Source organism: Heteronotia binoei, chromosome 3 (genome assembly GCF_032191835.1).
Source record: "Heteronotia binoei isolate CCM8104 ecotype False Entrance Well chromosome 3, APGP_CSIRO_Hbin_v1, whole genome shotgun sequence".
Lineage (NCBI taxonomy): Eukaryota > Metazoa > Chordata > Lepidosauria > Squamata > Gekkonidae > Heteronotia > Heteronotia binoei.
This window is the reverse complement of record NC_083225.1, coordinates 70,159,327-70,186,428: the sequence shown is the minus strand read 5'-3', so window position 1 is coordinate 70,186,428 and position 27,102 is coordinate 70,159,327. Positions and strand designations below refer to the sequence as shown.

General features: G+C 43.5%; 1 protein-coding gene across 2 annotated transcripts; it reads left to right on the top strand.

Moving 5' to 3' along the window:
- Positions 1-12,711: 12,711 nt before the first annotated feature.
- ASB11 (ankyrin repeat and SOCS box containing 11) lies at positions 12,712-26,677 on the top strand. Of its 2 annotated transcripts, none has more exons than XM_060235113.1 (7): positions 12,712-13,109; positions 16,468-16,547; positions 20,436-20,543; positions 21,055-21,205; positions 22,595-22,729; positions 24,338-24,529; positions 26,458-26,677. In XM_060235113.1, exons 1-7 carry the CDS (start codon positions 12,932-12,934, stop codon positions 26,580-26,582), a joined length of 969 nt encoding a protein of 322 aa, XP_060091096.1. In that variant the 5' UTR covers positions 12,712-12,931; the 3' UTR covers positions 26,583-26,677. The 2 variants fall into 2 exon arrangements, with proteins under 2 accessions (XP_060091096.1, XP_060091097.1); XM_060235114.1 differs by lacking the exon at positions 12,712-13,109 and adding an exon at positions 14,567-14,735.
- Positions 26,678-27,102: the final 425 nt, after the last annotated feature.

Genomic DNA, 27,102 nt, shown 5'->3' with positions numbered 1-27,102 from the left:
AATAGAACTAGAAAGGCCCCCCCCCCCCCATCACTCCTCCCCAATTGTGTCAGGGAAAGTCTGAGGTTTAAGGATATCAGCAGTTTTATCCCACATTTCTGGATGTCTGATCTCTTCATCGGAGTCTCAAGCCATATGAGAAGTCTGAACCAACCTCCCCTTTTTGCGCCCCCCTCCTTTTGAAGCAGCAAGGGTTTTGAAGAAGCTTGCACCCTTCTCTGCAATATTTTGTTGTGACCAGGAGCCCACAGGGGATTGTTTTAGAGCAACAAATTCAAGAAAAAGTACCCTTTCTGCAATTTCTTGGGGCAGTATGGCTCTGGAAATACTCCCTACATGACTCCCATATTGGCAGCCAGGATTCCACCCCTGGAACTTTACTACTCCCCTGGAACTTCATAATATTGTTTTGGCAGGAAAATTCTATGGGTAGAGAAAAAGGGGAAACTTCCCTTTGAAATGAGTGGGAATGCGAGTAAGATCAGGTGGGAAAGGGAGTGATTTCTGGTGGAGAAATACAGTTGTATTGGAACCAATGATCACAGTACATAGTAGAGGGATTGCAGAGCTGTCAGAAAGGAGCTGGTGCTTTGGATATGTTGCTTATGCACATGCATGAAAGTCCAAAAAAAGAGGATGCAGTCCAACTCCTCACGCAGAGGGTTAAGGGTGGATGTTTAGACTACTTTCTTCAGCACACACACACAATAAAGGATCAAATTAGAGGCACAGCCAAAATGTACTAAGCCTGTTGTCTGACCACAGTCTTAAGGAATTTTTCTTCCAGCTAATAATCACCAATTCCTCCTGCTCTCTCCTACCACCATGAGGACAGGACATGTTCTCAGCAATTTCTTTCCATCCTGGATTTTATAGTCGTTAGAATTCTTTCTCTGACTCTCCTATCTTAGTATGGAGGCGTTCTACCATACATAATTTCTGTTTCTTTTCTAAACCAATGAACCTCTTGTGAGCTTCATTCCAAAAGCAGCTTTCCATTTCACCCTCACAAACTGAACTACTCAGCTCTGCCAAGAATTGCATGTTAACTGAGTGGAAATTGTTGATCCCAAAGATTTGTATGAAAAAGTTTTAGTTCTCAGGCCAATTTAGGTAACCTACTGAAAGTCACAAGCATTCCAATGATTAGAATTTCCTATTTTCTTATACCCAGCATTAGTATAAATGAAAAATGATTCAGTTTAAATCAGTGATGCTTTATTTGTCTAGAGCTTTGACAGCAAACATGAGTTTTGTTGAGGTCCCTACAAGGCCTGCTTGGATTAATGCATGCAAATCACATGGTGAACTATCAATCTTGGTTAACTTCAGGAAGGCGATAATGGTATACATTCTTCTGGGCTCATTACAAAGTACTCTCCACTTAGAACATTAGGCAAGACAGATGGCATCTACAAATGATACCCTGTCATCCATTTTACATGTCAGTTTCTTGCATTAGTATTCATTGAAAACACCAATAAAGGACTTAAATTGAAGAATCAAAACTGTTTTGAGCTCAAAGAGGAAAGGATATGATTTGTAGCCAACGAGGCATGACTGGTATATTTAAAAGGTTGTAGCACAAAATCTGTACTACTTCTCCTCTTTGTTTTGCCATGTAATATGCTAAACGTATCTCCAGATACCACCTAATATGGGTAACCCTTCTCATTAACGGAGGAAATCTGCTAAAATTCACTGTCCAAAAAAGATCTAACTATTTATTGAATTAACACAGACTGTGTCCCTATGTCATAATCCTAGGTCTAGTGCACCTAGGTCTAGTGCACCTTGGAGTAGCAACCAAGCCTACATTGCCCAGGATCCCTTCTGTCCCTCTGATTGGATGGGCAGAACTCTGGTTCTCTCTGGAAAGGTTGAGCTATAGAGAGGTTGCAGCTGGAAGAGATCCCTCGCCCAAGGGGTGGTGAGTCTGTTGGCATTAGAGGAAGGGAACATTTAGTTAGTCATGTCAGGGCTGTTATTTGCATCACCTTTAATGTTTCTGTTTTTCATTGTTGTACTAATAATTAAGACTCACTTGTTTATTTTTGATCACTTACAATAAAATTATTGTTGTTATACTGCCTGGATCCTCATGTCTCTTCGGTCATGGATAGAAGGTGTTTTGTTAAGAAGGAAGACACAGGTGGACAGGTGCTCTGGGCCCTCCCAGACAGAACCTTACCAGAATGGTGGCAGCCAGTAGAAGCCCCTTCCTGGTCCCCTGATGTGTGACACCCTACATCAATTAAGTAACCTGAAGCGTATTTTTACATGGGTTATTCAGCAGGACATACCTTATGCATTGTTCAGCCAGCATTTTTTGCTATGAGAAACAAAGACATCTAGCTCTAATTTCTCCCTCAGAAAGATCTGGGTGAATGAAATATGATGATAGCTTGGTTCTGGGTTAGATTCAAAGTACTGAGGATCAAATTAAATTCACAGAACAGAAGAAGAGTTGGTTTTTATACCCTACTGTCCTCTACCTTAAGGAGTCTCAAAGTGACTTAAAGCACAATCCTAAGGGGGGGGCGGAAAGTCTTTTGGGAGAAGATGATCTGCTATGTGGACGCAAGAAGCATTTGTGCCCATGTACGGCTGGCTTCGCCACAGTGGAGGGGAGTTACATGCGTGTGGGGCCACCAGAGCACCGCTCCACCTGAGAGCAGCGATGCCTGAGGGCTGCGCGGAGTGTTGGCAGAAGTGTGGTGGAGCGTGGCGCTCAGGCACAGGTGAGGGTGGAGTTGGGGACGCGGCCAGGTTTAGGTGGCTCCCTGAGTAGTTTGGGCCATGACACCCCCCCCCCCCCGAGAGGCACAACGTTACGTCTGCAAAAACAGCAGTGTGTCCCATAGGCACTCATTGAAACCAAAAACAAAGGTTGCCTCTGCCACTGTGGAATCTGGCAATCCCCTTAGGGAGCAGTGTGATTGCCTCACCAATCCCCTCGCGCTTTGGGCTGACAAGCCCCCTCCCCAGCACCCAATCGTGGTTCCCCCCTCCTAGAAATACTTCCGCTTTGGCCTTGCACAACTCAGTTGTTAGGAACAGCTTTGCATGGCAGGGGGATATGCCGGGGAGCTCCCTGCCATACGGACTTAGAGCGAGGGACAGGCAGGCACGTTGGTGACGGGTTTTTCACTGCGTGGTTGCTTTGATAGTATCTTTGACTTGTGAGGGGGAGAGCGAGGTATCTCCCCTAAGGCTAACTGCTCTAGTTTCCAGGTCTCCACAGGTTCTGAGCTCCCGAAGGCTCTGCATGTGAGGACTGTCGCCCATGGCTGGGTAACTTCCACTGTGCACCCCCACTGTCCTCCGCCTCCCCTCGCTCTCAACTGCTTGGTGTGCGAGCGTCTCTGGCACTTGACCCAGGCAGTGGGTTCTGGCAGGGGGCATTTGCTGACCCTGCTCCCCTGTGCTGCTGCCTGCTCCCTTCCCTTCGTCTCCCTCTGCCACATTCCCAATCCCTGGCAGGGCATGGTGTGTGTGTGACAGTGGCCCCAGTACGGGGAGGTGGGTCAGAGACTGTCCCTTTAAGAGAGTGCCTGTCCCTTTAAGAGAGTGCCTGCTCCTCCAGCTGCCACCCCTGCAAGTGCTCTTGATCTCTGTCTCCATTTCGCAGGTGGGAATCCAACATAGAGGCTTCCGTGTGTGTCGCTCCACCCGCCCTCCACTTCCTCAGCTGTTTCTGCCCGCCACTCTGAATGGAGCTCCGCCCACAGCAAGACTGTCCAGCGCGCACCAGGGAAACTGTTGCACTCTGTTCCGGAAAAATAAAATCTGAGCTGTGCCCTCTGTTGTCTCTCCCTCTTGGCATCTGCTGCATGTTCCCTGGGCAACCCCCCCAAATCAGTGGCCTCTTTGAGGGAACGCCTGGGAGGGTGGGCAGATTTGGTTCTGGGGGAGGGAAGTGGGCTGTGAGCTGCCATGCTGCCCCTGCGTGGCTGGACAGGGGAGGGAGGGTGCCGCCCCTCAGCCTGCCCGGGCTGACAGTCTACCTGACCCCACAGGGCTGTTGTGCGCAGGGCACAAAGGGGGGGGGCTGATGATGTGGATGCATGCCCAGCGGCTCGCACTCTGAGTTCTGCGGCTCCCAGGGGAGGTGTTCCTTGCACATAGCAGGGGGCGGTGGCAGGGCAACACCGAGGGGGCTCTGGGTGTTGGTGGTGGGTGTCTTTTGGACTTGGCCGCCTGCCTACTCCCACACACACATTCTAGCCACTGTTTAGGGCAGCGAACTCCTGCACTTCGTGGTTCTTGTTTGTCTGCACATGCCTCTGCCTGTCTGTCTGCCATTGGCAGAGTCTCTGACAGCAGGAGGGTGTGAGGGGATTGATGGCCTCTCAGGTGCGGGCTTTCCACCCCCTCTCCCAGTCACATGCAATGGGCTGGTCGAGCCTGTCCTCCCCCACCCCTACCTCAGCAGCGGGCCAATGGCATGTGCATGGGCAGACTCACCATGGCGATGGGTTCTCTCTTGCTCATTGGGCCTGCACTTCCCCTCCACTCGTGGCATAACGTCTCCCCTTTGGGAGCCAACTGTGTCTGCCTACACTAATTCTGCACTCGAGCGCAGCTACACGGCGATTCTCTGGACTGGGCTGCCCATCACCTCTCTCCACACCAGGCACCTTGGGGCTGAAAGAGTTCTGACAAAACTGTGACTGGCCTAAGGTCATCCAGCAGGTTTCATGTGGAAGAGTGGGGAATCAAACCTGGTTCTCCAGGTTAGAGTCCACCACTTATCCACTACAGTACACTGGGTCTCAGGATTCTCTTCTGCGTGGAGAGCCAGTTTGGTGTAATGGTTAAGGGTGCGGACTCTTATCTGGGAGAACTGGGTTTGATTCCCCACTCCTCCATTTGCACCTGCTAGCATGGCCTTGGGTCAGCCATAGCTGTGGCAGAGGTTGTCCTTGAAAGGGCAGCTGCTGTGAGAGCCCTCTCCAGCCCCACCCACCTCACAGGGTGTCTGTTGTGAGGGGAGAAGATAAAGGAGATTGTAAGCCGCTCTGAGTCTCTGATTCAGGGAGAAGGGCGGGATATAAATCTGCAATTCTTCTTCTTCTTCTTCTTCTCTGACTCTTCGGAGTGGAGGGCGGGATATAAATCCAATATCTTCATCATCTTCTTCTTCTCACATCCTTCTACTGTAGCATACCACATCCCCTGAAATTTTGCTCCTGGGGGACAGGAGACACTCTTGAATTGAGGCCTAATGTGGAGAGGGGGAACTGACAAAAGTTTCCATTAAAATAAGTGATTTGTGACTTCAAGTGTACTGGATGGTGTTGGCCTGGCTGTGTATTTGCAGATTCTGAGTTTGTAAATTTATCTTTGTTCCTCAGGGTCAGATTCTGATTTACTGAAGTACTTTTGAATTCACACCTGAAAAGTAATCATGTTTGTTCTTATTATTTTCCATCACCTTTGTAAAATGACCTCAGTGTGTAAATAAGAGCTAGGTCTGCATTCCTCGTAAAGTGCTTTGACATTTAGCCAAATGGTTATATTTCTCCACAAGGCTCCATTTTGATGGACTAGTATGACAAAAAGCAATTTGCAAAATGGTTTTCATGTTACAGCCATTAGGTGCTTTAAATTCATGCCAGAGTGGTAATGGGCTGTATTTTACAGTAAAATATAGAGAGGAAATAACTTGCAACATATTACCATATACAAGCTAATCTCCTTTTGGTCTTAGGGGTAATTAACTGCCCATTTTCACTAATGTCCCTTTGAAGCAAATTGGTCTGGGCTACTGCAAGTAGTCAATAAACCTTTCCTTTCCTCTGGAACAACAAAATAATTATACAGAAGAACATTTATATTCCTATAGCTCCATCTACTGTTTATTATAACAGTATTCAATTTTTAACAACTTCCTCAGATACTATAGCGGTAGGAAATAAAGGGTAATTTCTTTCGCAGTCCCTCCCACAATGGTTTGGGGTCTAAATAATTTATATTTCTTGTTCATCAATTCTGGTTCTAGTGTGGCAATAGAAAGCTACACAGTAAAATAGCAATTCTCCCCATGGAAGAAGAAGAAGAAGACTGCAGATTTATACCCCACCTTTCTCTCTGAATCAGAGACTCCTATATCTTCTCCCCCCACAACAGACACCCTGTGAGGTGGGTGGGGCTGAGAGGGCTCTCACAGCAGCTGCCTTTTCAAGGACAACTCCTGTGATAGCTATGGCTGACCCAAGACCATTCCAGCAGCTGCAAGTGGAGGAGTGGGGAATCAAACCCAGTTCTCCCAGATAAGAGTCCGCACACTTAACCACTACACCAGACTGGCTCTCACCAAATTGTGGTTGGACCAAACACAATTTAATTGAATTTTTAAGGAAACTGTTATCTAACAATTTTGAGGTAACTTTCCATTTCCCCAGTATTCTTAATTTCAGTTGGTGTTTCTGAATCTCAGTCCTTTTTGGTGCCACTTTTGCTGCATATTTATTCACCTGTGGCTTGTGACTTCTTATTGTTGAGAATGAGTCCTCTTGATATTGAGCAACTAGGCAGCCATGGAAGCCAGATGCAATAGTAACAGCATAAGACATATAATAAACACTGTAATAAGACTGGATTACAAAATTAGAGAACAATGCACTAAAAACAGTAGGAGACATTAGAAACATAAAAAGGTGGATTACGGCAATTTTAAAAATGCAGTAAAAACAAAAAGCACACAATTCCAAAAAAGGTCCAAGACCTGAGGTCAAATGAACCTCCTAGAAGGAGGATAACCTCCCAATTTAAAGTGAGCCCCTTTGAAGATCCAAATGCACTATATGTTGACACACACACAGGATCGGCATACTTTTGAAAGTGTTGTGCTGCTCAGTGCATCTCCAAATGCCATGGGGGAAGGGGAAATAGGCTTCTGTCCTGTGACAGGTTTGTCAGAAGAAATGACTTTCTTTGGCTCACATGTTATCCCTTTAGTAATGAAGTGAGAAATAAGGCAAACAACGCCCCCCCCCATCTGTTTGCAGAAACACCCAGGGAGGAAGGGAGGAAATAACAAAGCTACTTTTGCTGCCGTGTGTGGGTTTGTGAGACCATTCCCCTCTCCCATACAAACAATTCTGAAGGTGAGTCCTGGTCACACATTAAACACAAGTTGGGTTGGGGGTTCCCTCAACCAAACTCATGTTTATGGCATTGTCTATCAGACCTACAAAAAGCCTTATTGAAATCAGCTGAAGGTTTGTTACATATACATTTACTAAAATTGTATATTTATAACACAAACAACTGGCATTAGTGTAATGTGAGGCCCCACAAAACTCATGGGAGGGGAATCCCATCTCCCCCACCCTTCCACACACACACACAAACTGTTGAGCCTTGGAGCCTGGTGGTGGCAGTGTCTGGTAGCCACTCCAGCCTGGAGTGGTTCCCAGTGCTTACTACTGCTGAGCCTGGAGCAGCTGCCAGTGTCTGCTACCACAGCAAGGTCCCAAACAACTCCTGGTGTCTGCCACCATGTTAGGGCCCCAAACAGCTCCCGGAGTCCGATCAATGCCATCATAGCAGGGTTCTGAACATATCCATTCGTTCTGTACCAAAATAAATCCCTCAGTGAAATTTGAATTCTGTTCTTTCCCATATGAGAAGTGTAGGGCTGGTGATGGTGTAAGAGAATGACAACTTCAAGCCAGTCCTAAATAATCCTAAATAACTTTCCCGTAGAAATACATGTATCAAAGCTGTGAACTATCATATCAATTGTTCAGAGATTTTTCTAGGCATCAGTCCATCTATTCAAAGTCATTTCTTTCAAGAATGGGACATTAACTACACAGCTGAGAAAGTAGAACTTATACATGTAACTGTCAGAACTGCTGTTTGTTCAACCAATGCCTCTAACAGGTAAGGCAACTTTAAACGCATTGGAAGGGGTGTGATTTTGCTCAGACCTCCAGCGGCATCTGGATCGGGGCGGCTCTGCGGTACTGATGTTATTAGACCTGTCGGCGGCATTTGATACAGTCGACCATCAGTTACTAAAGCGCCGCCTTGCCGACATAGGGGTTAGGGGGCTGGCCTTACAGTGGCTTTCCTCCTTCCTCTCCGATCGGGGACAAAGGGTGGCCATTGGGGGCGAGCGATCTCAGAGGCACACACTTGATTGTGGGGTGCCTCAGGGAGCAGTTCTCTCCCCAATGCTGTTTAACATTTATATGCGCCCCCTTGCCCAGATTGTCCGGAGGTTTGGGCTGGGTTGCCATCAATATGCAGATGACACCCAGCTCTATCTACTAATGGACGGCCGGCCTGGCTCCGCCCCAGGGAACCTGGATCGGGCCTTGCAGGCTGTAGCGGCGTGGCTTAGATTGAGTGGGTTGAAGTTGAACCCAGCGAAGACAGAGGTCCTTTGCGTGGGTCGCGGCGCCCAGGGAGGGGAAATAGCTCTCCCAACCTTCGACGGCACACTATTGGAACCAGTGCGCCAGGTAAAGAGTTTGGGTGTTTTACTGGAGCCTTCATTATCAATGGAGGCCCAGATAGCAGCCACTGCCAAGTCAGCATTCTTTCATCTGAAGCGGGCAAGGCAGTTGGCCCCCTTCCTGGAACGCCGCGACCTCGCAACAGTGATCCATGCAACGGTCACCTCAAGATTGGACTACTGTAATGCCCTCTACTTGGGGCTACCTCTGTGCCGGACTCGGAAGCTGCAGCTGGTGCAGAATGCGGCGGCCAGGCTGTTACTGGGGCTCCCGAAATGGGAGCACATACAGCCGGGGCTGCGCGGACTGCACTGGCTGCCAGTTATCTACCGAGTCCAGTACAAAGTGTTGGTTATTACCTTTAAAGCCCTATATGGCCGAGGACCTGCCTACCTAAGGGACCGTCTCTCCCCGTATGAACCCCAGAGGGCACTGAGGTCAGCAAGTAAAAACAAAATGACCATCCCTGGGCCGAGAGAGGCCAGGCTCCAAAGCACCAGGGTGCGAGCCTTTTCAGTTGCGGCACCTGCACTGTGGAACCAGCTCCCGGAGGAGGTGCGGGCCCTGCGGAACCTCGACCAGTTCCGCAGGGCCTGCAAGACTGCCCTTTTTAGATACGCCTATAATGATACGGACTGCTGAGTTGCAATGAACGAAGAACCGCCATCTTTAACACCATTTAAACTGGCAGAATCAGCGCTAGAACAGCTATTACTGCCAGATATATATATAATGTAATTGTAAATTAAGTATTTTAACTGAATTAACGGGTTTTTATATGTGTAATTTTAATTGCTAATCTAATGTTTTACTATTTATGTTAATATATTACTTACTGTTAGCCGCCCTGAGCCGCTTTGCGGGGAGGGCGGGGTAGAAATAAAATTTATTATTATTATTATTATTATTAACTGCAGTGTGATGCAGGAATGGGCTTCAGCTGCCCCCCACCCCCATGTCATATTTGCCAGTCAAAATGGCTGCTGTGGGTCTGAATGTCTAAGGTTGCCAATCCCCAGGTGGGGGCAGGGGATCCCCCGGTTTGGAGACCCTCCCCCCGCTTCAGGGTCGTCAGAAAGCAGGGGGAGGGGAGGGAAATGTCTGCTGGGAACTCTATTATTCCCTATGGAGATTTATTCCCATAGAAAATCATGGAGAATTGATCTGCGGGTATCTGGGGCTCTGGGGGGGCTGTTTTTTGGGGTAACCAAATTTTCCATATAGCATCTAGTGCCTCTCCCTAAAATACCCCCCAAGTTTCAAAAAGATTGGACCAGGGGGTCCAATTCTATGAGCCCCAAAAGAAGGTGCCCCTATCCTTCATTATTTCCTATGGAAGGAAGGAATTGAAAAGGTGTGCCGTCCCTTTAAATGTGATGGCCAGAACTCCTTTTGGAGTTCAATTATGCTTGTCATAGCCTTGATCTCGGCTCCACCCCTAATGTCTCCTGGCTCCACCCCAAAGTCTCCTGGCTCCACCCTCAAAGTCCCCAGATATTTCTTGAGTTGGATTTGGCAATCCTATGACTGTCCCACTGTGGACCAAATGACTGAGAATAGTGGTGAAAACAGACCTCTCTCCCTCTGGGCTGTTTTTGTAGCAAAACTGGAGCGAGAAGGAAGGCAGAAGCTCGCCCTCATTTGTTGGCTGGATAGTCTGTCTAATTGAAAAAATGTATGCATTTTTCTTCCCTAGATAACTCTTGCCAATGTCACATCTTCCCTAAATCTTTGACAAAGACAACCTCCAATGCATGAGACTGAATCTGAATCTGTGACTATGAACATAAGAACATAAGAGAAGCCATGTTGGATCAGGCCAATGGCCCATCCAGTCCAACACTCTGTGTCCCACAGTGGCCAATATATGTGTGTGTGCATACACACACACACACACACATATATATATACTGCAGCTAATAGCCACTGATGGACCTCTGCTCCATATTTTTATCCAATCCCCTCTTGAAGCTGGCTATGCTTGTAGCTGCCACCACCTCCTGTGGCAGTGAATTCCACATGTTAATCACCCTTTGGGTGAAGAAGTACTTCCTTTTACCCATTATAACCTGACTGCTCAGCAATTTCATTGAATGCCCACGAGTTCTTGCATTGTGAGAAAGGGAGAAAAGGACTTCTTCTCTACTTTCTCCATCCCATGTATAATCTTGTAAACCTCTATCATGTTACCCCGCAGTCGACGTTTCTCCAAGCTAAAGAGCCCCAAGCGTTTTAACCTTTCTTCATAGGGAAAGTGTTCCAAACTTTTAATCATTCTAGTTGCCCTTTTCTGGACTTTTTCCAATGCTATAATATCCTTTTTGAGGTGCGGTGACCAGAATTGTACACAGTATTCCAAATAAGACCGCACCATCGATTTATACAGGGGCATTATGATACTGGCTGATTATGATACAAGCTGAATATGCTTGTATCCCAAGTTTTAGATCAAAATGCTAGACACCAAACATGGGATAAGGGGAATCTTTCAGACCAGATGGCTTGTGTGGGCTTGCTATGCACACACCACATGTTAAGAGAGATTGTTGTTTGTTATGTCTGGTAGTGGTAAGGATGAGGCTTGGCAGGTCTGAAGCATAATTAATTTTCTCAAACAACAAACAAGTTACAACAGAGAGCAGGAACTCCACCCACTGCATCCATGGTCCCAAAACTACAGTGGCTGAACTGGTCTAAACAATTCAAACTAAAAGGCACAATACATTCCTATTAACAAAATTAAGCTTCTCTATCTCCTTCCCCTTCTGGCTCCATTCCCCTTCAAATGAAATGGGAAGGAGGACAAGGGAGTTTGACTGTGGCTGGTGGCAAGGGAGAGTCACCAAAACTAACACTGTGCTTGAGGCTGGGAAGGGCATATATGGGCCCAAGGAAAGGACGTATATGGGCCAGCATTCAACTGGCCCATTCTCTTTGGCCACAGCAAATGGAGGAGGTGCCCTACCTTCCTCTGTTTCAGATTAGGCACAAACTGGTTGCCTTAGGGTTGCCAGACCCTCCAGTCAGGGCAGGGGTTCCCACAGTTTCAGGGGCTCCAATCTGTTGCTGACCAGTGGGGAAAGCCCCAACCCAAAGCTCCCTCCCATGTCAACATCGTTGATGCAGTGACATCATGCAGACACTTTGCACAATGACACTCTAGCATTTTTGCCAAAACTCTATGGTAATGATAGTGTTATGGTTTAGACAAAAGGGACCAAAATTGTAATGTTGCCGCATGCAGGGTTGGATTAACAAATAGGCAGAGTAGGCACTGGCCTATGGGCCCCCACACCTTTAGGGGCCCCTGGGAGGCTTCCCCCTCCTGTTTTCCCTGGTTGTTAATGTTTATTTTGTGTAATAAAATTGGTTTATTACAATTTTTGGTTGGTAAAATCAAAAACAATTTGCCAGGGCCCCCCTGAGATTTTGACTGCCTAGGGCCCTCCACAGGGTTTAATCTGGCACTGGCCGCATGACATGCCTGGCATGATGATGTCACTTCTGTGTGATGTCATCACACTGACAATGTTGTGTGCAGTGATGTTGCGCCCGCCCTTCCCAGTCCTAGAAGACTCCCCCCCCCCCCCCCCACAGCCAGGTACATAGACCCGGCAACCCTGGAGAGTTACCATTATCCATGAACAACAGAACTTGTGGCTAGGAGATAGGACATGGCACACTTCCTGGAAGAACTAAAGAAGGTTTGGCAAGGAGTATCAGCCATACTCACATGATGCCTCAGGACTTAGAGCCAGTGTGGCCTCGCTCATAAGATCAGCAATGTAGAAAACAAAGGAGGCCTAACTCTTCTGCATGTCTGCTGCTGTTCCCTTTTGAGCAATGAAAATAAAGTTGGCCCTTTGATTATACCAGTTTATGGTGTTGTCTCTCCTTATTCCATGGACAAAGGTGTGGTTTCCCCCTAAGTGTGGTGGCAAGACTCTTAATGCAGCTGCTCCCTCCCATCGCATACCTGTTGGTGAATGCTGTGTATGTATGTGTCTGCAAACTCACACTGAAATTACTCGCAACTTCTAAAAAAAACTCAATATCCTGTTTCACCCTGAAGTCAAACAAACTAGAACATTAAGAAACTAGGAAATATGTATTTGAGATTAGTATCATATGCTATTTAGAAAGATGCATATTTTTAATGTTCTCAGAGTTGAGAAATTGCTGAAGATTTGACCTTTGCCTTCTTGGTATCCTTTACAAATGCAAAGCCATATTCTTTCATTTTTGGATACATTTTAGGGAACAGTGCAATTTAACCAAGACAAACTTACAGCACTTTTAATACGAAGCATTGTTATTTAATATCTTGCCTGTAATAAATAAATAACCGGGATTTATTTTTGGCAACTGAGGAGTATGCACTGCTGGAAGGTTTAAAATAGCTGTCATATGATACTAATAACAGAGAAGTGAAACTTAGTAGCCCTGTGAAATTCTACAAAATGGAGGGCAGTACGATACTCTATGCTTTCAATAACATTTATTTTGCAATCTTTACTTTGTTTTGTTTCAAACTCTTAATTAAAATCTCTTTGGCTTTATTGACTCATTTCTATATTGTGAAAGGGAACAGGAAAGAGGCTGCCAGGATAGCAGAAGAAATCTATGGAATAGCCCCAGGTAAACAACAACAACAGACAAACCCTGATTAAAGACAATGTATAATTCTGACACATCTTGTGCTTTTTTCAGTGAAATGGTTAGAAAAAAATTATTTCCTTGCAGTAGTGCAGAATGAAAATGCTGATGATGGTCTTGCAGCTAATAGTGTGTGCTGGAGCGTATGCATATTCTCAAAAGACCTGTGAGTCATCTATTGTGGCTTGGCTTGGCATACCTTCATTGCTCTTCTCTTAATGAGAGTTAACGCATGTAGGGGTCAGAGGGGTGGGCTTTGATGACCTTCAGGATTGGTGTCTTGGGAAGGGGTGGGGGGGGGGGTGAGGTGATACCTAGTTATAGCAAAATTGCCTGACAGGAAACTTAACAGAGGTTGCCAGAATGGAAAGTTCAATACAGATTGACTTATTTAATTGCACCTCAACAATATTCTTCTTTACCTAGTACTTTATTAAAGTGCATTTTTATCCCAAGTCACCAACTCCTAGTCAAGCACTTTAACCACTAGGCCACACCTTTGTAGGCTTAAAACATACGTGCGAAATAGCAACTCTGTAAATCTCAAAAAGTAAAAATGTAAATAAGATATTATTTAAATAATTCATTTTGCCAGAACTGCTTTTCTTTTCCATTAAGATGAAATGTTTAAAAGGATATTTAGAAATTTCCTAGTACTCAGAGCTTTTTTTGAGCAGGAATGCACAGGAATGCAGTTCCAGCTGGCTTAGTGCCAGGGGAGTGTAGCCTAATATGCAAGTGAGGTCCTGTCGAGCTTTTTCTACAAAAAGCCCTATGTGAAACAATGGTGATGTCAGAGGGTCTGGCCTAATATGCAAATAAGTTCCTGCTGGACTTTTTCTACAAAAAAAGCCCTGCTGGTTCTTATTAGAAGGGTATTTGTACACAAGGTGTCAGTGTGTGGACTTACTAGAGTTAATACAAATGCTTCAAAATGTGAGCAGGACAAGTCATCCAAATGCAGGCTCTTTGAAAGCTAAGGTTGTCAACCTCCAGGTGCAGCCTGGTGATCCCCTGGAATTACACCTGATCTCCAGACACTGGAAATCAGTCCACTGGAGAAAATGGCTGCTTTGTAGGGTAGACTCTATAGCATTATACCCCTGTAAGGTCCCTCTCCTCCCAAAAGCTCCCCCCACCCCCAGCTCCACCACCCAAATCTCCAGGAATTTCCTGATGAGTTGTCAACCCTAGGCTAGTTCCTCCTGCCAGCAGTGTAAGAAGGCAGTGTGTTGTTCTGTTCAGTCACAACAGTTTCTCACCAAAACCTTTCCTATGTCATTTAAAAACATAAATTTTAAATTAAAGCTGTTCATGGCTTTAGTCTTGTATATGTTGGAGTTTTTCTCTCTAACAAGTTGCCTCCTGTAATTCTGTCCATTAGTATCATCTTTCAAAACAGTCATGACCACTTCACCTCTGCTCTCAGTTAGATTGCAGACACAGTGTCACAGTTAAGCTTTGAAGTAATGCCATTTAAAGGAGTTAAAGCTGGTGGATTTATTTCTATAACTTTCAATAAATCTCATCTCTCGGGGATGCCTTTAATAACTGGAGAGTTAAGAGAGGCCCCTTATGGGAACTACATTTGCCATACACTTCAGGGAGGTATGTTTTTCTAGCTAGCATGAAACTACATAGGTGTGTTTGTGCAGTGAACTGCATGTTTCTAATTTTAAAAATGGGCATGTACAGCTGCTTATAGATTGCAAATGTGTTCTCGGAGCAACATGTTGAAGATCAGTTATACTTAATGTCTAGGTTACAAAGTCATGGCAAAGTAAGCCATCTTTATTATTTGAGTTTAAGAGCACAAGTATTTGAGCAGTCTAATTCAAATCTCAGCTACTTTAAGCAACAGGTCTTATTATTAGTTTCGTATCTGTGTTACAATAGAAAGGGTGTGTCTGTAAAGTGCTGTTAATTTACAACTGACTTACAGCAACCCCAGCAAGGGCCTTTCAAGGCAAGTGAGAAGCAAAGGTGGTTTGCCATTGCCTTCCTCTGCAAAGTCTTCGTTAGTGGCCTTCCATTCAAGTACTGACCCTGTTTAGCTCTGCGATCTGATGAGATCAGACAGGTTATATTATGCTGCTTTCTTTTCCCCAAAAGGGCATTGATTTTAATATTTTACTATACACTGTTTCTCGATTTCCTTATTGATCCTGGACTGGAACCAAAAGAATGGAAGCTCTGTTTGTTACCAGTGTCCTTTCATGAGACAGTTTTTCCTGCAGCTTGTGGTTCATTGTTAGAGATGCTATGCCTAGATGCTGGGGAAAATAACAGGAGACAATTGCGTCTTCACCTCATTTGTGAGCTTTCAGTAGACTTCTTACCTAGACATGCGAACACCATGCATGACTAGATGGACACTTGGACAGATTCTGCCAGGGCTCTCATTCTTGAATATCTGTCTCAAATGTTAAGCATTTAAAAATCTTAGAGATCTTTGAGGAGCATAGAGATCTTCTGGAATTACAATTGATCTCCAGATGACAGAGGCAAGTTCTGCTGGAGAAAATAGCTTTTTTTGGAGGGTGGACTCTGTTGGTTTGTACCCTGCTGAGGTTTGTACCCTCTGTTGGTTTGTCCCCTGGCTCCTCCCCTAATTCTCCATGATTTTCTTAACCTGGGTCTGGCAATCCTAAATATGTTAATAATAAATAATAATAATAAAATTTTATTTGTATCCCGCCCTCCCCGCTGAAGCATGCTCAGGGCAGCTAACAACATACATAGGTATACAATACAATATAATAGGTATACAGATATTAAAATCTCCTCTTCATGAAGCTGCATTTCAAGGACGCCTCCTGTCTCTGAAAACATTGATAGCCCAGGTAAGAAATCCCAAGCAAAGAGATTCAAAGCTTTGCAGCACAACGTTAATGTATAACTCATGCATATATCACATTTAGGAACTAGAATATTAGAATTCTGACTTATGGGTTTTTTAAAAACCTTTTATGTGGAAAGAAGCTTCTTGGTGAATGTTGTGATCACTAGACCTGTTTAAGTGTGACATGGAACTGTCTCTGAAAATGACAGCTGTGCTTAGAGTTACTCCTCCATAAATTGTAGGGTCACTTATACAATACGATAGTTATCACATGCAGTTATTTCTCCACCTCTGTTCCATCCCATTGACTGCTGTTGGCAGGATTAGGAAAACAGACATGAGATGACATCACAAGTGATCCTTGATGTTAGAGGTGGAGGAGGCTGCATGTCCTTAGAACTGTCAAAAAGAATGTTCTCTCAAGCAGAAAAGGCTTTACGGTGTTTCAATTTCTATGTCTTTAGATTTGTCTTTCAGTGGATGTTACCTTATTTTTAGGCTCATGGGCAGATAGGTCTCCTCTTCATGAAGCTGCATTTCAAGGACGCCTCCTGTCTCTGAAAACATTGATAGCCCAGGTAAGAAATCCCAAGCAAAGAGATTCAAAGCTTTGCAGCACAACGTATTTTCTAAATGAAGCATTTTCTGTGAGTGACTTAACAGATTAGTGTATAAGAACAAAACAAATGCAAAAATGAAGCGTGCAAATAACAAAATTAACTGGGCAGCAGCTTACCAGTACTTTGTCAAGAAGGGTAAATTGAGGGTCAGTTCAGACAACTACAGTGTGGGATCCCTGCCAGAGCTGTCCAAAGAAGTTATTACTATACATGTGGATAAACAGGTCCAATGGAGAGCAATGAACATAAGTGTATCCAGAAGGCCATTCTTGTTAGTGCTATGCAGATATTTGTTGTATATATGGAATGGGAGAGGAATCTCAGTTCTGGCAGCAAGTCCTGTTTTTGTATGCCCAACCTCCAAATGTTGACTTGTATGCACATGTAATCATGTGAATTGCACACCAGGAAAAAATAGAGAACACTAATCATGCTGTTGAGCCTTTGCACTCAAGTATTCACCATCATGTGGAGCTTAGGTCTGTGGAAGGGCTGGGCAAGCAGAATGGTCTAGATCTCTCTCTCCTTGTTAGGAAGGCATCTGCACCAAAGGAATTGGATATGTTTAGTCTAAACCTAAGCTACACACATTTTTAAAAGTCCTTCAAAAGAGAATGAGCAATTGTTTGTCCCATCTACCAAAGGGGTGTCATTAAGCATTTAAACTGAAGCAAAGTGAGTTTAAGCTAAATATTAGGAAGGACTTCCAAAGACAGAAAGAACAGTTCATCAGCACACAATGTCTAGGGAAGATGGGCTTTTCCTTTCTGATTATGAACTGGTTAGGACTGCTTTGCATACAGAAGACAAGATAGAGTTGTCAGTTGCAGCCTGGAAAATTCTTAAAGGTTTTGGGGCATAACCTCAGCCAGGTTATAATGTCATAGAGACTACCCTCCAATGCAGCCATTTCCTCCAGGAGAACTGATTTCTGTTGCCTGGAGGTCAGTTGTAATTCTAGGAGATCTCCAGGCCTCACCTGGAGGCTGGACAAACAAACCTGTAACTTACTGTGATCAATTAATTATAAATACCACTGCAATCGGACCACTTGACTAGTCTGGCTGGTCCGATTGCAGTGGTATTTATAATTAATTGATCACAGTAAGTTACAGGTTTCTTTGTTCTTTCCCCACCCACCTGGAGGCTGGCAATCCTACCACTGTCCTTTTGTCCTTTAAGAGTGTTAGCAACAAATATCACAACATATAGAGAGGAGAGGTATGCCGGGGTGGGGGAGAAGAAACAACCTTGCAAATGTGCATTCAGAAATTTTACCCTATGGTGACTTCAAGCAACATGCTCATCATACGTTTAAATATGTTTTGTCTTCCAGTATAAGATTTGTAGGTTTGGTTCATCCACATTTGGTTCTTCCCACATTGCTTTGATTATTTATTTATTTAGACTTTATCTTGCCCTTCCCATGAATGGGCTCAGGGCGAAGTACACTGGATAGTAGGATATAAACAATTTAAAAACTATAAAATCAATTACTCAAAAAAGATGGCATCCAAACTGTACCATGCTGTTTTCTTGGTGTCCCTGGTCTTAATTTGTTATAATCAATGTAATAGTTGATGACAAAATATTGGTAGAAAGACATAGCGGCTGAAAAACAGGAGGGGTCAATTAATATCTGCTGCCTCGCCCAAAAGCCTGCCAGAATAGCTCCTTCTTACACATGCTTGATGGAAACTCAAGGGCAGGGACTAACTGCAGTCCAATCTCATGCAAATATTGCTCTGCTGCCTGATAATACTTGTGCGCAATGAGGCAAGTCATCTGCTCTGTTCATGAGGATGCTTTGTGCACTTGTTTCTGGAGCAGTGGAAAAAGAAGCCATGGTGAGGCGGCTCTTGTGTTCATGCTAAAAGTGAATTAGCCTCTACATAAAAGAGGTAAACCATTAGATTGAATGAGGACTATTAATGTTATTGTTTAGAAATTAAAAGGCAAAATAGTGCCATCATTTTAATTGACATAATTTTTTTACCAAGGCAAATTAGAGAAAAAAAGATAGGAAGAAAGTGGTATCAAGAACTTTCCATTTTCCTGAAGAAAATCTAATTTCACAAGAAACCAATACTGCCCTCTTGTGAGGTTAAATACAAGGGATTTTAAAGACTGTATCTTTTATAAATAGTTTCTCAAATTCTTGTCAAATCCTTTGATTAGTGTTGTTGCTGGATATTTGCCAATGTTTTATACTGAAAAGCTATAGATATTATGAGAACTTTTATACAAGTTGCTAGTAATATATGTGCAATCCCATCACACACACTAAATAATGGATTTTCAATCCACTTTCAAGGCACCTTCCAACTGGACTTTGTGGTGTGAAATAGCAAAATCCACTTTCAAACAGTTTCTGAAGTGGACTGAAACTGCATTATTTAGCATGTGTGACAGCAGCAGCAGTTTTGATTCAACATTCTATCCTTTTCTTTCTCTTATTGCCTTGGCTGCTAGAAAGGTTCTTCATTTATTCTGGTATTCAATATCTTTCCCTTGTATGACTAATCTGTCATGTGTTTAAAAATAAATGATAGGCATATGTTTGGTGTTTTACTGTGTTATGTGAAACACAGCCTGGATTAAACCCCAGTTTAGGATCCAGGGGACAGTAATTGTGATCATACCTGGAATTAGTTTTTAAACTGTGATTCTCTGTGTAAGATAGGAGGAACAAGGCACACAATTATAATTATACAAAAATAATTATAAATTCACAGTTAACCTGAGTGCTACCCATTCACTCAGGGTCTTATAGGGTTGCCAGGTCCAATTCAAGAAATATCTCGGGACTTTGGGGGTGGAGCCAGGAAACATTGGGGGTGGAGTTAGGAGCACGGTTGTGACAAGCACAACTGAACTCCAAAAGAAATTGTGTTCATCACATTTAAAGGGACAAACCTTATAAATGCCTTCCCTCCATTAGACATAATGAAGGATAGGGGCACCTTTTGGGGGGCTCATAGAATTGGACTCTCTGGTCTAATTTTTTTGAAACTTGGAGGGTGTTTTGAGGATAGGCATCAGGTGCTATGCTACAAATTTGGTGTCTCTACCTCAAAAACAGTGCTCCCGAGCCCCAGATACCTGTGGATCACTTCTCCATTATACCCTATGGGAATCATTCTCCATAGGGAATAACGGAATGCCCAGAAGACATTTCCTCCCCCCCCCCATTCCCGCTTTCCGATGACCCTGAAGCAGGGGGAGAATCTCCAAACCGGGGGATCCCCTGCCCCCACCTGGGGATTGGCAACCCTAAGGTCTTTGTCAGGGCTTTTTTTGAGCAGGAACTCACAGGAACGCAGTTTCGGCTGGCTTGGCATCAGAAGGTGTGGCCTAATATGCAAATGAGTTACTGCTGGGCTTTTTCTACAAAAAAGCCCTATGTGAAACAATGGTGATGTCAGGGTGTGTGGCCTAATATGGAAATGAGTTCCTGCTGGGCTTTTTCTATCAAAAAAACCCTGGTGTTAGCATGCTGTAAGCTATACTGTTCCTTGTTGACTGGCTATTAATTAGTATTCTGGCCTCATACCTTGGAGCAGTACTGTACTGTACAGTATTGTGCATTAACTTTGCTGGATTCCAACACAGTATAACTCTTTTGAATCAAGTCAATCCATTGGACAAAGATATGGGCCTTAGGATTATTAAAACTATACATGCTCCAGAATAATAATTTCTTATTCAAAAGAATTCTTGCCAAAATGCAAAGTATGTTTCTGACCATTGTACAGAATACCTTGTAAAAAAAAACCAAGTAGAAATATTATTATTTTTCTTATTACTTTTTATTTCCTTCTGCTATATGTTTGTTCTGAGTTCTAGGGATTCAATGTGAACATTGTTACAATTGACCGCATTTCTGCTCTCCATGAGGCATGCCTGGGAGGCCATGTTGCCTGTGCAAAGGTCTTACTGGAGAATGGTGCTCGCGTGAGTATTACAGCATGCACTATGTTTCGGATGCTGCCCCTTATGTTATCTGGGGAGTGGTGTAATAGTGTCTGTCAAATGATTGTAATAGTGTCTGTCACAGGAAGAGGCAGGACACCCCTTCTAGGGATCCATATACCCTCCTCTTCTCTCCTGCTGCCTTCAGCGCTAAAAAAAGCAAGGGGCTTGGCTGGCTTCCACCACACTTTCAAAGGTTTGACTGGGGAAGACCCAGTGTACTCTCCCTGCCACTCAGGCAGCTCCCTCTTTACTCAGGACCAGCCCTGCTGTGTTGCCCAATATAAAGCAAGAACAAAAAGGGCTATCTTATTGAACAAAGAATACCTCCTTTTCTGACAGTTGTATTGTGATATATTGATGCAAAATAGTATTTCTAGGATAATCATATCATTGTATAAAGTGTAGTTCTCAAGTCTATGATGCAAAGTGTTGAAATCACTCAGAGGCATCTATTTTTCTTCCATTTTGTCTCCTCCTTCCAATGTTTCAGGTCAATGCAGCCACGGTAGATGGGGTCACGCCTTTATTTAATGCTTGCTGCAGTGGCAGTGCAGCTTGTGTCAACATGTTGCTTGAATTTGGAGCCAGGCCACACCTGGAGAATCATTTTGCTTCCCCAATTCATGAAGCTGTAAAGAGAGGTAATGGTAATTGTGTTGGACCATTCTAGCTGTAAACAAGGACCTTGGATATTCTGTGCAGAGCTTGTCAAACATAACCTATGTGTGCTTAGATTTGCCACTGATGGGGGGGGGGGACTCAGAACCCTCATTATTCTTCCTCTTTCAAATCACTATCACTGACCAAGAGAAGAGAAAAACCAGCAAAGCATCCTGGGGTGTTAGGGTGCTGTGGAGGAGGGTAGTTTCCTTTGACAAAGGGACCTTTGAGTAAATTAATTTTTTCGCCACTGCACCATCTTTCCCCCTCATCCACTTTATTGATTTTGCATCAGCGTGGCCCTCTTTTCTGGCTTCCAAAGGCAGTTCTGTGTGTGTGGCCCTCTTTTCTGGCAGTTTGAGGGATGATTTCAAACAGAATAGCTGGAGAAGATAGGGCTAAGTAGGCCTTCTCTAATGCTTTTCCTCCATTTAATCTAACAAATTTCCAAAATTACTTTAGGTTTTAAAAATATTGGGAGAAAGCTGATTGTGCCTTGCATATATGTGAACATACGAAGCTGCCTTATACTGAATCAGACCCTCGGTCCATCAAAGTCAGTATTGTCTTCTCAGACTGGCAGCGGCTCTCCAAGATCTCAAGCTGAGGTTTTTCACACCTATTTGCCTGGACCCTTTTTTGGAGATGCCGGGGATTGAACCTGGGACCTTCTGCTTACCAAGCAGATGCTCTACCACTGAGCCACCGTCCCTCCCTACTACTTTGCATCTACTTTGGACTTCAGACATGGCATAACACAATACGCTGTAATTATGGAATTTAAAATTTGAGAGATTCCTTATCAACACTGATAAGCATTTAGCTAGACTCTGCCCTCAGCTTGCTTGCTTATTATTGTGGTGAAAGGGCCATCAAGTCACAGCCAATTTATGGCATCCCAATAGGATTTTCAAGCCAAGAGACAGACAGAGGTGGTTTGCCATAGCCTGCCCCCATGTAGCAAACCTGGACTTCTTTGGTGGTCTCCCTTTTATACATATTTCATGCACTCTTCCCAGATGGCCTTGCATCCAGGCACTGACTGGATCCAGACTGGTTTATCTTTATAAAAATTGCTGTATCATAGGCCTGCTAATCATGTCCTGATGATAACGGAGTGATCCTTTGCCTATTTTCTGCCCTCTTGTAAAGAGCACAGCATATCTTGCTTGCTTGAGGATGCTAAATGTGTTTCATTTAGCACAGATGTTATTAGATGTGCCTATAGGTCATGCTCTCAGTTTCTGGCATACTATAAACATGTATTAATATGTTTAGAATCGTTTGACTGTGGAAGATTTATATAATCACTGTGTCTGTTATAGCGCCACTCAATGAGGTTCTCTCTTAACTACACTGTGTTCATTTAGGTCACAGGGAGTGTATGGAAATTCTTTTAGTCAATGGTGTGGATGTAGATCACGAAGACCCACGGTTTGGAACTTCTCTTTATGTGGCCTGTGTGAATCAAAGGACAGAGTGTGTAAAGAAGCTCTTAGAACTAGGTATTCTTATGTGTGTGTTTGAGGGTAGGGAAGAACATGAATTTTATTTAGCAGAATGGAAAAACTCTCTCTGGCATGGACTTTCAATCCAATCTGGTCCCTTCCACATTGCTACCAGGCATATATTAACAAACCCAGAGCAATCTCTGACTCCCTGTCCCTATGTACGTCATTGCTTAGGGCCCAAAATATAAAGGTATGATGTGCATGAGTAAATGGCCCAATCACAATTCAAACAGTATACACAGACTTCATTAACAATTTAGTCATGACTTTCAGTTGCATCAGTCTCAACTCCCGTTCCCTCCAAAATAAGGCATTAGTTTTAAAGAGAATCTGATGTACACAAAAGCATGAATGGGCTATTTATATGTCTGCCTTCTCACTTTCAACATACAGATGCCCTATGGGAAAGACTCCATTTTCTAGGTATATTTCCACATTCAAAGTGAGATATTTGGCAGCATTAGGAAGCTACAACATAAACACAGGGTTGCAATCTACAACTCTGTTCTGCTAACTGCAGAGCTTAACTCTTCCACTGTTCACAGAAAAGAGTCATAGGATCCATACCATGGCCGGTGGAATAGAAAACTGGAAAAATAGTATTTATGCACCTCATTACTGTATTCAAGCATTTCATGTATATTCATGTGTTCCTGTTCTTCCATGTAATAAGGGATGTTATGTTATCTTCACATTGCAGATGTGAGGCTGAAACTGGAAAGTAGATTGCCTGAGTCTGCCTTGTGAATTTATGGCAGAGGCAAACTTTTAACCTAGAAATTTCTGATCCATAGCTATAACACTCATATTAAGCAATATTAAGTGATCACCTGCTGTTCGTCTACTCTTAATACTATAATTATATTATGTGAGAAGAAAGATTTACTGAAGATCAATTTGAAGTTAGGCTGAGTGGGTGGATGAGATGGAAGAACCCAGAGGAGTGTCTCCCTTAGATAACTTAATAGACTGCATTAGCAGAGACCCATTGGTTCTAGTTGATTTACATCATGAGTGACTTCCCCAACTGATTTATATCTGCTGAGTGAGAGTCTTTTAAAGACTATGAATTGTACTCTTCTCCAAACCTGTCTAATATTCTTTTGTTATTGGCTCAGCAATGCTGTCTGGCCTTGAAGAACATTCTTGTGTCTTTATTAACTGCCTGGAGATAAAAGGTTGGGAAATGTAGCTACTCTTGCCACTGCATTGCCAATGAGAAGTTGAGCCTTGGACACCTCCCAGTCAGTAGGGTATTAAAGGAGCAGAAGCTGGTGTTTTGGTATTCCTGCTTGCCAGATGCTTAAAGTATGTTTCTTATGATCAACTCCTTGAATCCATAGTCATTACTGATGAATTTGGCATGCTGTTTGTTCAGGCTGTACAAAAGATCACCATAGCATGTAATCCCTGTCTGCTCCTCTGTCTCATTTTTAGTCATGATTATAAACACATGAGCTGCTCTTATACATAGTTTTTCTTTAAAGGGATAGTCCAATTTTAACAAATAACATTATAAGAGAAAATCAAAAGGAGAAGGAAATTTTCAGTGTCTTGCTTCCATGTAATTCTAACCAGTAATTTCTACGCCTTCTTTCCAAGGAGCCAGTGTCAACCTGGGTAAGCAACTAAACACTCCACTTCATGCAGCTGCTAGAAAATCCAGTGTGGAAATTGTCAACTTATTAATGGACTATGGGGCCAGTCTGACATGTCGAAATTCTGAATTCAAATGCGCTCTTGATCTTGCTGTTCCTAACAGTTCTGTTGAACGGGCATTGTTGCTTCGGGAAGGTAATGACCCAGAGTCCTAGTGGATAACTAATTGGGATGGTTCAGGATGATGTTTCTGTTTTGTTTGTCCACGTGTTTTATTTATTTATTTATTACATCACATTTATATCCTGCCCTCTCCACAAACGGACTCGAGGTGGCTAAAAGGCCAAATGGCATCTAAAAATAGGTACAAACAGGTAAACACAACATTATTAAAACACTGAAGATAAAAACTCTGTGGTGCTATCCTTCAGTATAAAACAGGTGGGTTTTCAAAAGTTTTTTCAGCATTTCACAATAACGATTGGTGGTCCTTGGTGATGTTACTATTTTCAATGGCAACAGCAATCAGTCCAAGTGGAGCAGCAGCCCTCTCCCATCTTTGATGTTGTGCAAGCTGAAACAGTTTGGTTTTGCAAGCCCTGTTTTCCCACTGTACTATTTCAATTCTGAGGAGTGTATAGTAGCATATATCATAACGGTTCTGAATAACTGCCTGGAGACAGTTAAGGTCAATGACTAGAGCTCAGTCCAGAAAAAACTGAGGTACTGTTGGGTGACAATATAGGTATCCTGGATGAGGTTGCATGCCCCCTAAAGCAGCAAGTTCACAGTTTGACAGTGTTATTAGACCAGTGCTAATAAATGGACACTTAGGACTCCTCTGGCATTCAGTACCTTTAACCAAATTCAGTTGAATGTGCCAGGGAAATGAGATCTGATTATCGTTATCCATATTCTGATGATTTCTAGGTTAATTACCATAATATGAACTGCATTCATACATTGATGGATATTGCACTATTGTTGAGCTATAGCAATCACTTGCAATCGGACTGGATATTCAATTGCAAATGTTGGATATTGCAAATGTTGCAATATCCAACATAGTGTAGATGCAGTCATACTCTACATGGGGCTGCCTTTAAAGAATGAAAACTTATGATTCAGAATGTAACAGCAGGATGGTTAGCTGACATAGGTTAGAGAGGGTATTTTGTACTGATTTTAAAAGAACTAGATTGTTCCCAAAATACTGGTTATGTCCTTTGATTAGGGATGCTAGTTGCCAGCTTACAACAGGCAAACTTCTGATCAAGCTTCCCATCCCCCATCTGTGCTCAATGAAGCAGAACAGGAAAACTGGGCAGGAGATGTCACTCAAAAGGCTACATAATTTCGGAGTGGAAACCTGGAACTGACATCACCACGTTGAGCAATGCTCTATGAATTCTCCCAGGCTCTATGGAAAATTTCTAGAGAGTTGTGTGATGTCCTCACTCTCCCATGACCTGCCTCCAATGCTCTCCTTGAGAGCCTAGGCATGAGCCCTCCGAGGCCAGAGTATTTGCAGTTTCATCCATTTTCATACAAACCTCCCCATCAACTGATACCTCTAACAGAGGATTCAGAGTTGACAAGGGCGGGGCCAGGGATGATGCCTCTGCTGTAGAAAGGGCATTCTACAATTAAGGTGCCTCAATAAAAATTTGCCTGGTACTAAGCTTTCATGTCTCTTAAGTTGTAAGGCTCAAGTTGATTTGTTAAATAGTTATCGAGGACTGGATTGTAGAGATCTTGAGCCTGTTTGGTGTCAGTAAGACAAGTTAATGCTTGGGGAGGGGGGAGGGAATCCTGACTTTTTTGTGCGCCTGAATCTTGGAATCTGTCGAGAACACCTGAGGTCTCTAGAGGCACTCATTGAAGTGTAAAGAGAAAAAACTCAAATCCACAGACATGTTAAGTTACCAGGTAAATCACATTTGATTATATTACTTTGGTTCTGATGAAATCCAGGATATATATAGGAATTACCATAGTTAATAGAAAACGTTTCTATGAATTTTAGATTTGAAACCCATAATTAATTATATTTTCCCACACTGATAGTAAGGTATGTTTGAGTAACCTTGTATTCACACTTACCTTTTTTCTTTTTCCTCTAGGCCCTGCTAGTCTTGCCCAGCTGTGCCGTCTGTGTATCCGAAAGTGCTTGGGTCGATCATGTTTTTATGTAGTCCACAAACTATGCCTGCCTGAGCCACTTGAAAAATTTCTTCTGTTTCGATAGTTTTATAATTGGGTTGATAAAGTGAATGGTTAATAAGCGTGTGTGTGTGTGTGGGGGGGGTTACTCTTAAAATATTAAATCAAGTGAAATTAAAACAACGGCTTCCACTATTCTGTACTAGGGATGGGCATAAACTGGAAAAATGCGGTTCAATTTGTGGCATGCCCCATTTGCGAACCACAGACCATCATGAACTTTCAGGCACCTCAGGAATCAGTTCAGTTTATGAGGTAGAACACCATCCAGCATGCCAGAGACACCAAACTCACAAGGACTATCTAGTTGACTCTCCTCTATCTGCCCTCCATGTTTGGTGAGGATTAGATTTTGGGGTCCGAGTTATGGCCCTCCCAAAGAAGATGCCCCCCAGGAAAGTGTTTTCTGGGGAAATGACTGTCATTTCCCCAGAGAGTACTTTCCCTGGGGGCATCTTCTTTGGGAGGGCCATAACGTGGACCTCATAAGTCCAATTCTCGCCAAACTTGGAGGAAAGGAAGAGGAGAGTTAGCTGGAGATCCCC

Excerpts from the sequence above, each read along its gene's own strand:
- ASB11 (XM_060235113.1), top strand. The coding sequence starts at position 12,932 with ATGGAGGGCAGTACGATACTCTATGCTTTCAATAACATTTATTTTGCA. Across the intron at positions 13,110-16,467 it reads AATCTATGGAATAGCCCCAG|GCTCATGGGCAGATAGGTCT; the intron begins GTAAACAACAAC and ends CCTTATTTTTAG. Across the intron at positions 20,544-21,054 it reads TACTGGAGAATGGTGCTCGC|GTCAATGCAGCCACGGTAGA; the intron begins GTGAGTATTACA and ends CCAATGTTTCAG.